The 14,324-nt window shown below is 34.5% G+C and overlaps 1 protein-coding gene across 2 annotated transcripts; it reads left to right on the forward strand.

Moving 5' to 3' along the window:
• The first annotated feature begins 6,352 nt into the window (after nucleotides 1-6,352).
• Nucleotides 6,353-12,941, forward strand: LOC112696797 (uncharacterized). Of its 2 annotated transcripts, none has more exons than XM_072197202.1 (7): nucleotides 6,353-7,585; nucleotides 9,323-9,464; nucleotides 9,542-9,624; nucleotides 9,974-10,060; nucleotides 10,308-10,456; nucleotides 10,949-11,080; nucleotides 12,588-12,941. In XM_072197202.1, exons 2-7 carry the CDS (start codon nucleotides 9,326-9,328, stop codon nucleotides 12,775-12,777), a joined length of 780 nt encoding a protein of 259 aa, XP_072053303.1. In that variant the 5' UTR covers nucleotides 6,353-7,585; nucleotides 9,323-9,325; the 3' UTR covers nucleotides 12,778-12,941. The 2 variants fall into 2 exon arrangements, with proteins under 2 accessions (XP_072053303.1, XP_072053302.1); XM_072197201.1 differs by having other exon boundaries at nucleotides 7,050-7,585; nucleotides 11,692-12,941.
• Nucleotides 12,942-14,324: the final 1,383 nt, after the last annotated feature.

Raw genomic sequence — 14,324 nt, forward strand, 5'->3', positions numbered from 1 at the left:
CTTCCAAATATTTGATAAAATGCTTGATTGGATTTTAGCATAGATTTTTATAATCTTGGCTTGTGAATGAGAATTTAGGTCCCTTGAGATCATTGATGTCCAGTTTCATTGGTGATTTAGGATTGTTAGTTGGTTGTAGGACCAACTATGTCCACTTGACTTAACCCTCAAATGTTAGAGGAAAACTAAGTGGAATTAACTCTTTGTAATTACCATGTTGTGGTCAATGATCTAAGATAGGAACCTTTGACTCTTAGTCCTTGCCATGAGTGATTTTTAGCATTTATAGTTTCTTTATTTGATTTTTACTTTTCTTGCTCATCAATGTTAAAAACCTCCAAAACTTCCCATAACCAATAATATGCACACTTCCCTACAATTTCTTTGAGAGGCGATTCGAAGTTTAAATACTCTCGGTTTTTATTGGTTTGACTTAAGTGAAACAAATTAAACTTCGATTGAGGGTTGATTGTTGGTTTGGATCTATACTTTGACGAGAATATTTTGTGAAAATTCTTAACTAAGGATTTTCCTCTATCAATTATATGTTGGGTCGGAGGCTAAAATTGATTTTGTTATGAGATATTATTTGAGTTTTGAAATTCTTTTAAAAAGAAGTGAACTTTGAAATTTTGGATAATTAATTATTAATTTTTTGAATAGATTCATAAGACGAGTAATAATCACTGTAGTTGAAGTCAATTCTTTTTTTTTATATGTATTCTCTTATGACAATTCTTAAAAACCCTCTACTGAGAACCTGCAAGGACGATATTCTCATCCCCTACAGATTTTTCATTTTCAGGATGGACGAAGAGTTTAAAGAATTCCCTTTGCACATCTGATTGTATTGTATATTAATGTATATATTATAATTTTTTCTTACCTTTATTATTATATTTATGTAAGAGGGATAGGAATTGTAATAAGGTGTATGCTTTTTCTATTTATAAGTTAGTTGTATACAAAGTCTGGTATGTTTATATGTAAGTATACATATATGAGGATTGTGATTGAATTTGGTTATATATACATGTTTGATTAAGAAAAAGAACTTTTGGTTTTTCAAAGAAAACAGCGAGATAGTTTCGGGTCAAAGGCTCCTATTTTAATATTAAGTATATGAACGTCGTCGTAATATTCTCGCTATTAGAGTTGCGCAACCGAAAGTGTGATATTGTGATAGTAAGGGTGCTAAAGTAAGATGAGACGGTTGAAGAATTTCTCTCTTGCTATTGGTGTTAAAGTCGTCGTAATATCCTGACTATCAAAGATTCCCTCTCTTGTTACAGTCGGCAAGCGGGGTTGAGAATTCCCTCTCTTACTACATCGAGGAATTGAATGGAGATGGTTGAGAATACCCTTCAATTCGATTTCTGACTGTGGTGTGAATGAGTTTGGTTGAGGATTCCCTATCGTTACATCACAGTCTCTCTCTGAGTGGGAGGTTGAGGATTCCCTCCTGGAAGGTTGAGAATTTTCTTCGTGTTGAGAGACGATATCCGGGTTAGCTACCGGACATGTCGGGTTTTGCTATACAACTGATAGATGAGCTCATTAACCATAAAGTAGGCATACATCATATTGCATTTGTTTGAATTGATTAGGTTTGCTATAATAGTTTTTGGTTTGCCTAATTGTGTATATTAAGTGTTTATGTGCTAACTGCTATACTTGAATTAATTGTGTATTACTTGTTTGCCTTACTTGTGTTTGCATAACTGAGAGGTACCTCATGCTGGTGTCGGTTGACGCTAAGGGTTGTCCTTGTTGAGATGAAATGATAGAATGATTGAATAATAAAGATAAATATTGAATGAGAATATTTGAGCTCCTTGGTTAGATGCAGTGGACTGATTCCACTTGCACCGTGTGGAGATTTGATGTGTTGATATTGAATCACTATGTCAAATTTTTTTAGGGCTGTTCTGGTCGAAGTTGGAGTGTTGTAGAAATAAATAGGAAAGTGAATTAGAGTAGAATCCCTTATGATAGTTGCCTAATTATGGATTAGTGAGAACTTAGGATGGATATGGAGTTTAAGATTGCTTAGTGAGTTCCTGTTGCCTTATACAATATCTATTTGGCATTTTTACCGTATTGGAAACCCATGGATCGGGGGTTCTCATTTCGTATATATCTCTTATTTTTCAGATGTAGGTCCTGGTGCTCAACAGTGAGCTATGATTCATCAGGGAGATGGTCTGGACTCTTGTTTTACTTTTATTTAGAATCTCTCCTTACTTATGTTGAAAAACATACATGTATGTATTTTCATTTTGAAAATTCGCCTGTAGAGACCTTGATGTATATTTTGGGAGAGATAGAAAATGCTGTTGTCACCTGATTTTTATTACTATAACTCTAGCTAACCTGAACTATATATATATATATATATATATATATATATATATATATATATATATATATACCTGTCTTTATTTTATTCACCTGATTTTTATTACTGCCTTTATTTTATTCTTCTTTAATGTTTTATTTTATTTCCATTTCTGATAGTGCTTTTATTTTTTCATCTACGCGAGTATTTTTGTTTGCGATTTTTCTTTTAATCTTTTGCAGGCTTCTCGTTTAATAATTTCTTTCAATTATATATGTATTATAAATTCACCTTGAGTCTTACCACCTTATTATCATTGACTTATGACTCGAATGAAAGGATTTAAATATTAAGATGTTACATACGACTAGGAATATAATTGAAAATGTTTAACTTATAGGGATTTAATCAAAAATTAAGTGTAATTGATGTTTAATGTTTATCTCCACTGAATATAATTTTTGTTGTGTAAAGACAAGTAAACTTTTAGATGGAACTTGTTTACATCATTGGCTGACAATTTTTATTCTTAAGGCATAGTGTTCTTAGTTTCGCCGCATACAATATATATATATATATATATATATATATATATATATTACTGTATCAAAATTCAACTTATCATTTCAAAACAGTGCTGTTCATATTGAAATCGTACTCATATACAATTAGTTTTCAAATAAAAAGACATTATACACTACTTTTGTAATATGAAAACTTTCATCCCTTTTTTAAAAAGATAGAACAATATACTAAACTTGCTATTCTTTTTGGTGTATCGCATGGTATTGCCTAAACTTAATTTTAGAATGCATTTCTGGAAGAGGAAAAAAGGGTAAGCCAAGACCAATGGTTAATTAACATTGTGGATTAATCATTAATGTGCTACCAAGGTACAAAACGGTAGGACCCAGGAAACGATCTTGATAACCAATTATAATGCTTCAGCCTCACTAGTATGGAGAATATGTCGTAGCATGGAATATGCATTAGAGCCACAGTAAAATACCTGAAAATTTCAAGAGGAGAAGAGATAACAAATTAATAATATATGTATGATCATTCGAATCATTAAGCATAACTAATTAGCTAGGACTACTTTCATATATGAAAATATTGTACAATTGTATTCATTACACATAACATATTTTTCATTCGAAACACACCATAAGGGTGCAAATGGGGATGACAAGTCAAGAAAAGGATAAGGCCACCTGTAACAATTAAGGGTGTCAAACTAGAAACAACCAAAATCTTAAAGATACCGATTTTTTCTTAATCAATTAATTTAAACTTTTATTTAAATGGAACTTTTTAAAAATAATAAACAATAATAAGTGTGGTATTTTAAATCGATACTTCTAAATTTCTCAAAATGATATGTATGTATAATCAAAGCATAGGTAAATATGCTTTTACCACATTGAAACACAATCATGGAGGATCCACTGAAAAATCACAAATATGCATGTCCAGAACATAAAATATGCAAATAAGAACTTTGAAAATCTCTGCATGTGTAAGAATAAGTATTTGTGAGTTTAGTATTTTGAATACGCTACATGTCCAAAAACAATAATTATCAAGAAACTGACAGATTTAACAAGAAAAAAATGCAAACATTTATAAAATACTAGAATCCAAACTCCCCATGCAATTCAGGGTTGTGTCACTAAGCAAGAAACAACGTTAATGAAGTGCATGAGAGACATAAACTGCAAGGTAGTAAAAGATGCAAATATTTTCAGATGAAAAAAGCACAACTACTATAGTCTTTGGCTATGCAATGCAATGTGAATTGTTAGAGAATATAACGGTGGCTTCATGACACCCATACTTATAATATTGAGATTGTAGTCTCTGGCTGTCAGCAACGGAAAGAGGATAAGCCAAAACACAGAGTCCGTGAGCATTATAGCACTTGCACAAATCTATATATTCAATAGATAATGAAAAATAATGTTAAAAGCCTTTTATGTTTGATGAAAAATGAAAAATGTATTCCAGGATTTTATCAGAGTCGCCTGAAAAATTATTTGAAAAATGTAACCCCATAAACTGGCAATTTCACTAGCATGGGGATGTTGATGAACATTTGGACTAAAATAATTAGTAGTAATTTTTTAAAAGATAAAAAATAATTCAATTGGTTTAAATATTTTATTATGACTTAAAGTATCCAATAAGTTCAATAAGCAACACTCTCTTCACCTTTAAATTCAAATATAAAAAATTAGATATTTTTTATTTATTTAATTTAATTTTTTATATGATAAAAAATAATAGAATATTCAATAAGTATTAATATTATTGTATTTGTATAAATTGATGAAAAAAATCCAATAAATATTATAAATTTTAATATTTGTCCTTCTAACTTCTTTTTTATATATTCTACAGGATATATATTCAAATTTTTATATAAAATAATAATGAAAAATCAAAGAATTGATGCATTTTTAAGAGGAAGATTAATATTTAAGAAGGAGAACATATAATTTTTACAATATCAACAGCTGTAGATAGTTCTTTTACTTTAATGAATCACGAAAAAAGTGAGATACAACTTTCAAAAGTTCAAAAAGTTACATCGCATGAGTTTGACCTTAATTTTTTGGAACGAGACCCTGAAAAACGGCTTTAAATTTGACAATATCACCCAAACCAGATAGATGAGATTAGACGAATTTATTTTAAATGGAGTCTATATCAAAAGTATTTTGACAATTATCTTCTATGTAGCCCCCCAAATTTGGTTTCAAGTTTAGCCGCTGCTTGGAAATGCCTTGCTCTGCATCCAAATAAGCATGATTCACTGTGCAAACTTCAAATAACATGATGTTTTGCATGTGTCAGCGAAAGAAATGCATAAAAAATAACCAATGCCAAGAAAGAACATTTACTTCTCTGATATTCTTGCGCCAATTCTTTGTAATATGTTGGATCCCTTTCAACAAATCATATAATTATAACCTAATTGAATCACCAACTTGGCATAACAAACATCAAATTCATTCACACTATCACAATATCTGAAGTTAATTTAGCTTTAGAGTCAGAAACCTCAAAACATTTTTTGGGGGGGGGGGGGGGGGGGTTAAGAGTCAGTAGCTTGAGTGCTAGTGATGTAGCATGAGGATCTGAGAATGATGAACTCCATTCTAGAAGAAAATGAAGGGCAGATAAGTAGGTTTATTGGGAGGAAGATGGAATTGGCATGTGCACTTACTTTAAGCTGCTACTTCTGCTTTCAACTATAATGCTCCCTCTCAATCTAACTGTCTCAACTCTCAGCTGACCACCACCGTTTTTCATTTTTGGTCTTTGGGTATAGGCTACACTAGAATCGAGACTACAAACTATATTTGGGCCTAAATTGGACAAAACAGACGCAATATGGACAAACATTAACTCGATTGGTCCAAGAAAAAAGTTGCGTGTTTTTTGAAAGTTTTGGATAAGGCAACACGAGACGGTAGCCCCCTAGTGTTATTTAACACGTGATTTGCAGCGGAGGCACCGGGTCAAATCCCAGCTGAGCCTGGATGTTGTTTAAAAAATCCACAATACTTATGTAGTGTGTGAATGGGTTGTGTGGGTGTAATGTCTAGGATTGGGGCTTTCTAATCCAGTTGACCAAAAAAAAAAAAAAAGAAACACGTGATTTTGAAAAACAACCAAAGTAACAGAGCTGACATGCTGGCTCTATAGTGTTAGATTTAGGGATGACAATTTTTTTCGACGAGATGGATATCCGCAGAGATTTACTTGCCGGAAGATGGATATAGGATTTTTTTCCTACACGTGGGGGCAGAGAACGGGGACCGTTAATTATATGGGGTTGGGGCGGGGAAAGAGGTCCTCGCCCCTCAGAGATCCGTATAATAACCGTTTATATAAAATTACAAAAATATTTCTCTTTTATATATATATATATATATATATATATATATATATATATATATATATATATATATATATATATATATATAATTAAAGAACCTTAATTCCCTCGCTCTCCCAGTGATCCAATCTTTATGCCATCACTCGTTTCTCTCTTCACACTCATTATCACCGGTGAGATTGCGTCCTGTTCCCCATCACCGTTGCGTCGTGCTTCTCCATTCTATTCACCATCTTTCGGCGCCTCCACCTTGACTCAGTCTTTGCTCCACCGACTGCTTGTTTACGCTGCCAATCCCTCGTTGTTGCCGCAACTTCTCTTTCTCGTCGTTGCTCCTTCTTCCTCACCTTCCTCCATTGCTGCTGCCGCTCACTTTCTTTCTTTCAGTGTGTCGCTCGCTACTTCTTGCTCACAGCTTCGCCGCCGCCTCCACCTTTGCTCCGTGACGAAGCCTCAAATTTGCGACGTCGACGTCGACTCTCCGTCGTCTCTGCTTAGCAAAGACGACGACGACTCTGCTCCATAGCCGGCCACCTTACAATATGTTGGATGTTTCTGTTGATTGAAGACATTGGTTTTAATATATGTTTTGATTTTTAATTGATGAAACTGTTATGAAATTGGGTTTAGGTTTGAATTCTGTTAATGAAAAATTAGGATTAGGCATGATTTTGAATACTGGATCGGGTTGACCGATCCGACCAGAAACCAGACACCTTGTGATTCAGTCTTAAAGAGAAAACCATAATTCTAAAAAGTAAAAACTGTTTGTGAACCGGTCAAAAATCGGCTGGTCGGATTGAACCGGGACTCTGCCAGTTTACAGAAACGCCACCGTTTTGAACTTAGAGCATAGAATCGCGCGACCTTCCTTCATCGTTCCTCTTTTCTTCAGTTCAAAGTTCACCAAATCAGAAAGAAAGCTAAAAGCTGAAACCCTGAAAGGCTGAAACCCTAGCTTCTCCACCACCGACGTAGGGACCGTCGTCCGACGCTCAGGCACCACGGTCGTCGTCTGGTCGTGCGCTCTTTTTCATCATTCAACAATCGCACCTTCTTCCTCGAGCTCGGCGTCAGTCCCTGGCCTTTGTCTGCTCCGTCGCGTTCCTGCCGCCGTCTGTCGCGCTCAGGCACCAACGTCTTCGTCTGGTTGTGGTGCTCGAAGTTCCAACCCACCAATCGCAGCTTCTTCCTCGAGCTCGTCGTCTTGGAGTCTGCCCTTCGTTTGTTCAGCCGCAGCTTCTTTCAACCCACCAGCGTCTTCGAGTCGTTCTCGTCGCCTGGCCTCCGCCTCCGTCGCGCTTCTGCCCCTCTGCTCAGACTGCTCAGAAGTCAGAACGAAGGTTTAGGATTCTGCCAGTGCTACTCAGATTGGTTTCTTCGTTTTTCTTTTGAATTTTTCGTTCTTGGTTCTTTGTTCTGCTACTGCTAGCGCTATTCAGATTGAATTGTTGAACGATTAGCTCTGCTCACTGCTGTGCTGTACTCTGTTTTTGTTGCTTTTTTTTTTGTTCTGTGCTAAAACAAATTGTGCTGAAATTGTCCTGATAGCCTGAAACCTTGATAATCCTTGTTAATCTTTGGAAAAGTTTGTTGCTGCTGTGTAACTTTCTATTGTTCCTGCTGGTGTTGTTGCCTTATTTTAAATTTGAATTGGTGGTGGTGTTGTCTTACAATTTGCTATAATTTGTTAATTTGGTTTAATTTTCCTACTGTGCTGATCTTTGTTTAAATTATTCTCTGTTCATTGTGTTAACCGTTACTGTGAACTTGTTAATTTTCTAATTGTTCTTGTGTTGAATGTTAACTTGTTAGTGCTTGTCCTTGAGGTTCAAATTCTCCTTATTTGAAGGCTTTCTTTTTTGTTCTGGATAAGCCTGCATTTGGCTTAGATGAACTTCTCTATGATGCTGTTTCTATATATGAAGAATATTTAATTATTTTGTAATTCTAAGTCATTCAATTCTTCTATTAAGTATTATGCATCTAGATTCATTTTATTGCCATTCGTCAGTGATTAATTGAACTCCAATTCATTTTATTGCCTCTAATTCGTTTGTCTTAGTTTAAGGTGGATATATGAGATTTTAAATATGGTGATATGGTGAAAAAGTTTTATTTTGATTTACTATCTTATTTTCCCATATAAAGTATGAGTATCATGCCATGATGCAATAATAATTTAATCTTAGTCATCAAATGATATATATCATGCTACTTGGATGTTTGCTTCTTGTTTCCTAGGAAGTTCATCAGTTTCTTGGCTGTCCCTTTTAATATGTCGAGACTTCATTTATCTGAGTTTTGGCAAATGCTACACTATTTATGTGTTTTGGCAAATGCTACACCATTTCTTCTAAAGTTTGAATAATATTTTGATGTTTGTACTTTTTTAGGGCGTTTATTATTTTATTATAAACAGTTTTTCCGGTTTAACCACAGTTGGACCGGTTGGAACAGTGAATCGGTGACTAGAGCGGTTCGATGACCAGTCCAGTTTTCAGAACCTTGGGTTTAGGTTTAGGGTTTGCATTATGTTAATTGATAAATTTGGGTTTAGAGTTAGATTCTGTTGCTGTGAAACTGGGTTTAGGGTTTGGATTCTTATTGTGAAATTGGGATGAGACTGGGATTACGGTTCGGATTCTTATTGTGAAATTGGGACATTTAATTATAATACTGAGTTTAGGATTTGGATTCTGTTAATTATCTTTTTTTTTTTAATTTTTTTTCGGATATCCGCGGAGACTTCGTTCTCCGGCGGATACGGTGTCCCCGTTACTTGTCACGCGGACGGGGACGGGGACGAATTATGTATGGCGGGGGCGGGGCGGGGGCGGGGACGGGGGCAGGTGGTATGTTCCCGCCCCCATGGAGACCCGTTGCCATCCCTATGTAGATCCATCGGAACGAAACCAAAACCTTGGTTCTGCCACCCCGTAACTCAACTAGTATCTTTGCCCTTACTATTCTCTCTCTTTTCTTTCTCTCACTAGAATTTCTCTCTCTCTCTCTCTCTCTCTCTCTCTCTCTCTCTCTCTCTGTGGTGTTTTCATTTCTCTTCTTCCTCACTCTCTCAGGCAATGGAAGAATTGGGCCAGTGGAAGGAACAACTTCTCCATTGGTGGAGCCTAGCCGAAGAGCAACTTCGGCAGGTTCCCCCAGTTCAGCTCTATGCCACCGCTGCCATCCTCGTTTTCACCACCCTGCTGCTCCTATCATGTCAGCTTCCCCATATTCTCGTACATTTCTTTTTTTTTTTTGTGATAGGTTTTGATGATGGATTTTGTTGCTTGCAGTGCGGTTGTTGAAGCGTGCCAAGTCCAACACCATTGTATTGACTGGCCTAAGTGGTGCCGGCAAAACTGTTCTCTTCTATCAGGTAAAACTCTCAATTCACATGTTCTTTGGTTCATAGTTGAATTCGTATCATGTAGTTTCTAAATTATTGCTGTTCTAGTTTGCTTTGCTTAATGAATTGTTGCTATCATCTTGAACAAAAAGAATATTCATGGTTAGATAGTGAAACACTCTTAAGCAATGTTGTTACATTATCAGGTGCCATTAGATTGTTGAATAGAATATTGCTTTCTATGATTTATTGTGTTTACTCTTAACTTAATTTTGCCCATTTTGTGTGTAAATGGAATTTCAGTACACTATGCAGCAAAAGAACCTGCATTTCCCATGCTAATATAATGTTATTGATGTACTTCTTCTTCCTCTATCAGCTTAGGGATGGCTCTATCCATGGGGGGACTGTTACGTCAATGGAACCTAATGAGGAGACTTTTGTTCTTCATTCTGAAACAACAGAGGTAAGACACTAGGATTTTGCCCTTTAATACCTGTACATAAATAAATAGAATTAAACACGATTTTTTATGTGTATTTCATTGTGCTTTACATTCTGTATGAAAATGCCTTGGGTTTTCTTCATACACAAGTCTTGGATGGGTAGTCAAGTTATTTGAAATTATGTCTATTTTATTTTTCGTTATACTTGTTGGTTGATTGTGGAATTAAACATACTAGAACTGATCTTGTCTCTTGTTTCTTTGATAGAAGCGGAAGACAAAACCCGTTCATGTTGTCGACGTCCCGGGACATTCTCGTCTTCGTCCCAAATTGGATGAATACTTGCCTCAAGCTGCTGGCATAGTTTTTGTTGTTGATGCTTTGGATTTCTTACCAAACTGCCGTTCTGCTTCAGAGTAATTCCTTTTGCACTGAGTATATATTTCTAAGGGTAAACCTCAAAAAATGCACCTAAAAAATGTTCCTGAATTTTGTTATCGACAAAAATGCTCTCAAATAATCTAAAAACATGCCAAAAATGTCCAATTGTGATCAAAGACTTACTCCGTTAATGGAAAAAATGTGATGTGGCTAATGGAGCATTCAACATGTCAAGTGAGACTCCATACTCCGTTTGTCACATCATTCTTTTCCGTTAACGTAGAACGTTTCAGTACATAGGTGTGTATTTTTCTCACATTTTAAAATAATTTGAGGATATTTTTGTCAATAACACATTTCGGAGGTATTTTTGTTGGTGACAAAATAATTTGAGTGCGTTTTTTGTGGTTTACCCTATTTCTAATGAGCTTGTAGTGAGCATTATGCATGTAGCATCAAGAATTATATAACTTAGTGACTATTTCTCATATCTTGATGAAGTAGTTCCTAATTCACTTTCTTCACAGGTATCTATATGATATTTTGACCAAGGGAAGTATTGTGAAGAAGAAGATTCCATTGCTTATTCTCTGCAACAAAACAGACAAGGTCACTGCTCATACGAAGGAGTTTATCCGCAGGCAGATGGAGAAGGAAATGTATGGCCTCAACATTCAATCTTTTATATGCTATGCTTTGATTTTTTCGTCGATTACTTTATAAGTGCATATTGTTGGAGGATTATGTGAGGCTATCAGCTGTTGTGCAATGATAAAGTTGTTACCTCATGGACAGTTCACAGGTTCTGGCTGGTCATCTAAATCATAGTTATCAAAACCGAACCGGCAATTGACTCTACCAAATTACTAGGTCATTGGGTTAATGGTTCAACCGGTTGGTCATTAGTCGAACCGTTTAACCCGATAATAATTAAATCAATATATAAAATTATAATAGAATAAAAATAAATTATGCTTTTATTATATAATATAATGCAGCATTATAAAATTATATTACAATAGCATTACTAAATGATATTTTTTTCCAAGATAATTAAATTTCCATTAATTGAAAAAGATTTACAGTTGTCCATAAACTAAGACCACATCAAAAGAAGAATGCATTCATACTATATATATAAATGTTAGCACCCTTTATATCAAAGGAAACTTTGGTCCATTGGAAGCCTGGCGTAAGGCCACGGCATAATCCTTGGTTCGAGCCTCATTCACCCCTTTGAGTTTCATTGAAAAGGCTTCCGCCTGTGCAGGATATGCGTGCCAGATCAGCTAACAGTTCCCGCAGGTGCACTACTCAGTTCCCCGGGTGCAGTGTGGAAGGACGCCACCCCATGCTCACCTGGGACAGTGTCCAAACCGCGCCAGTTTGCGAGAACCGCCAGGTTTTCAGTGGGTTTGATAGCTGTTGACCGGGTTGTTAGCCTTTCCAGTCCTATGAGTGAATTGAACTGGCTGAACCACCGGTTCAACGGATTTTTGGTCGGACTGACCGGTCCGGTCCGGTTCTGATAACTATGATCTAGACGCCCTCTATGCTCAGCAGGAAAGGAGGTTGACATCTGACCATCTCCGCTCCCCTGAGCTCACATGACTTATAGCCTAGAGCATAGAGTTGAGCTTCAGTTGACTTATTATAATTTATATGTTTAATAGTTTAATATGCGAGGGCAAATTGTCAATCAATTATCAAATTCATAGGAGAATTCTAAACAAAGATGCATAGATAGGAATAACATTGTTCTATGAAGTAATGTTGGTTAGGGTTTAGAGATGAGAATATTGTGGTAAAGGAGAGGACATCTGGAAAGAGGTTAGACAGGATTAGTGTCTTAAGGAAAGAGTTGGAATAACATGGAGTGAAGAAAGATGTTTAGTAATAGAAATTCCAATAAAGTGCTTTTTGTTGTGAGGAGTTCCAGAGGCCTAGTGTGAAAAGTATATCAGATGGAAGATATCTCGAATAACAAGGGTCAAAGCCTTAGAGGAATACAAATGAAATTTTAAGAAAAACCATTAAGAAAGACCTCATTCTAAATTGATTTATTGAAGCTAACCTTATGGTGGTGTTTGATTACCATTTCAATTATGAGAGGTATTTTTCTACCTTTTTTTGTCAACATTGTTGATGACACTAATTATTTTACAGTGACAAATTACGGGCATCAAGAAGTGCAATATCGGCGGCGGACATTACAAATGAGTTCACCCTTGGGGTGCCGGGAGAACAATTTTCTTTTATCCAATGTTACAACAAAGTTACAACTGCAGATGCTTCTGGTTTAACTGGAGAGATATCTCAGTTGGAACAATTTATCAGAGAATATGTAAAGCCATAACTTGATCTTATGTATGGAAAATTAGAGATCATTATGTTGGGATCAACGAGGTGATTAGATAGTTGAAATCATATGATTAAACTGTATTTTGATTAAATCAGTTGCATAGTTACTTGGATTTACCTAAGGACACATTTTCAATTGACCATTTAGAGATTTGATTATTTTATAGGTCTCTAGTTTTTTTCAATTAATTTCTTATAATTTTTTTTTTTCAATTAGATTCTTTTGTTTAAAAGTTTTTGTAATTTTTGGATATTGAATTTAATTGAAGGATTTTATTGTACAACTAGGAATATGATTGAAAATGTTTAAATTATAGGGATTTAATTGAAAATTAAGTGTAATTGATGTTTAATGTTTGTCTCCACTGATAACAATTTTTATTGTGTAAAGACAAGTAAACTTCTAGATGGAATTTGTTTACATCATGGCTGCCAATTTTTATTTTGAAGGCATAGTGTGTTCTTAGTTTTGCCGGATACAACTTCGATATATATTACTGTATCAAAATTCAACTCATCATTCCAAAACAGTGCTGTTCAGTATACAGTTAGTTTTCAAGTGAAAAGACATTATACACTACTTTTGTAATATGTAAACTTTTCATCCCTTTTCTGAAAAAAATGGAACAACCTACGAAACTTGCTATTCTGTTTGGTGTATCGTATGGAGAATATCTCGTAGCATGGAATATGCATTAGAACCACAGCAAAATACCTGAAAAGTTCGAGAGGATGAGATAATAAATTAATAATATATGTATGATCATTTGAATCATTAAGCATAATTAATTACCTAGGACTACTTTCATATATGGAAATATTGTATAAGGGTGCAAATGAGGATGACAAGTCAAGAAAAGGATAAGGTCAGCTGTAACAATTAAGGGTGTCAAACTAGAAACAACCAAAATCTTAAAGATACAGATTTTTTTTCCTTAATCAATTAATTTAAACTTTTATTTAAATGGCATTTTTTAAAAGTAATAAACAATAATAAATTTGGTATTTTTAATTGGTACTCCTAAATATTTCTCAAAATGATATGTATGTAAGGGAGTTCTTTGGTGACCAAGATAATGATGTCTAAAGGTGGTTAAAGATTGACTCACGAATTAGAGATTGACACGTGGAATGGTTAAATATGATGAGAATAGAAGTATGTTTTTGTGAATTACGTTAAAAATGGAAAAAGCTAAATTATAGAAAAAAGATATATACACGAAAGGGAAAAAAAGGGATAAAATAAAAGTGGTGAAGTTAATAAAAATGAGATTTTTTATTTAAATAAATTAAATATATTTTATTTATTGAAATAAATAATTATAAAAATTATAATCTTATCTTGTTTACACTATAAACAATATAATTATGAATATATTTAAACGAGATATATGGAATTTGAAAAAATATACATATCTCGTTTAGAGTGTAAACAAAATACATTCATAATAATCTTGTTTACCATGTAAACGAGATATGTGTATTTATAAATATAAAAATATAATTTTTAAAAATAATAAAAAATAATTCTTAAAATAGAAT

Source organism: Arachis hypogaea, chromosome 6 (genome assembly GCF_003086295.3).
Source record: "Arachis hypogaea cultivar Tifrunner chromosome 6, arahy.Tifrunner.gnm2.J5K5, whole genome shotgun sequence".
NCBI classification, from domain to species: domain Eukaryota; kingdom Viridiplantae; phylum Streptophyta; class Magnoliopsida; order Fabales; family Fabaceae; genus Arachis; species Arachis hypogaea.

Bases quoted from the DNA above. Each gene is read 5' to 3' on its own strand.
- LOC112696797 (XM_072197201.1), top strand. From the start codon at position 9,326: ATGGAAGAATTGGGCCAGTGGAAGGAACAACTTCTCCATTGGTGGAGC. The intron at 10,457-10,948 runs GTAATTCCTTTT...CTTTCTTCACAG, and splicing joins AACTGCCGTTCTGCTTCAGA to GTATCTATATGATATTTTGA. The intron at 11,081-11,691 runs GTATGGCCTCAA...CCGCCTGTGCAG, and splicing joins AGGCAGATGGAGAAGGAAAT to GATATGCGTGCCAGATCAGC.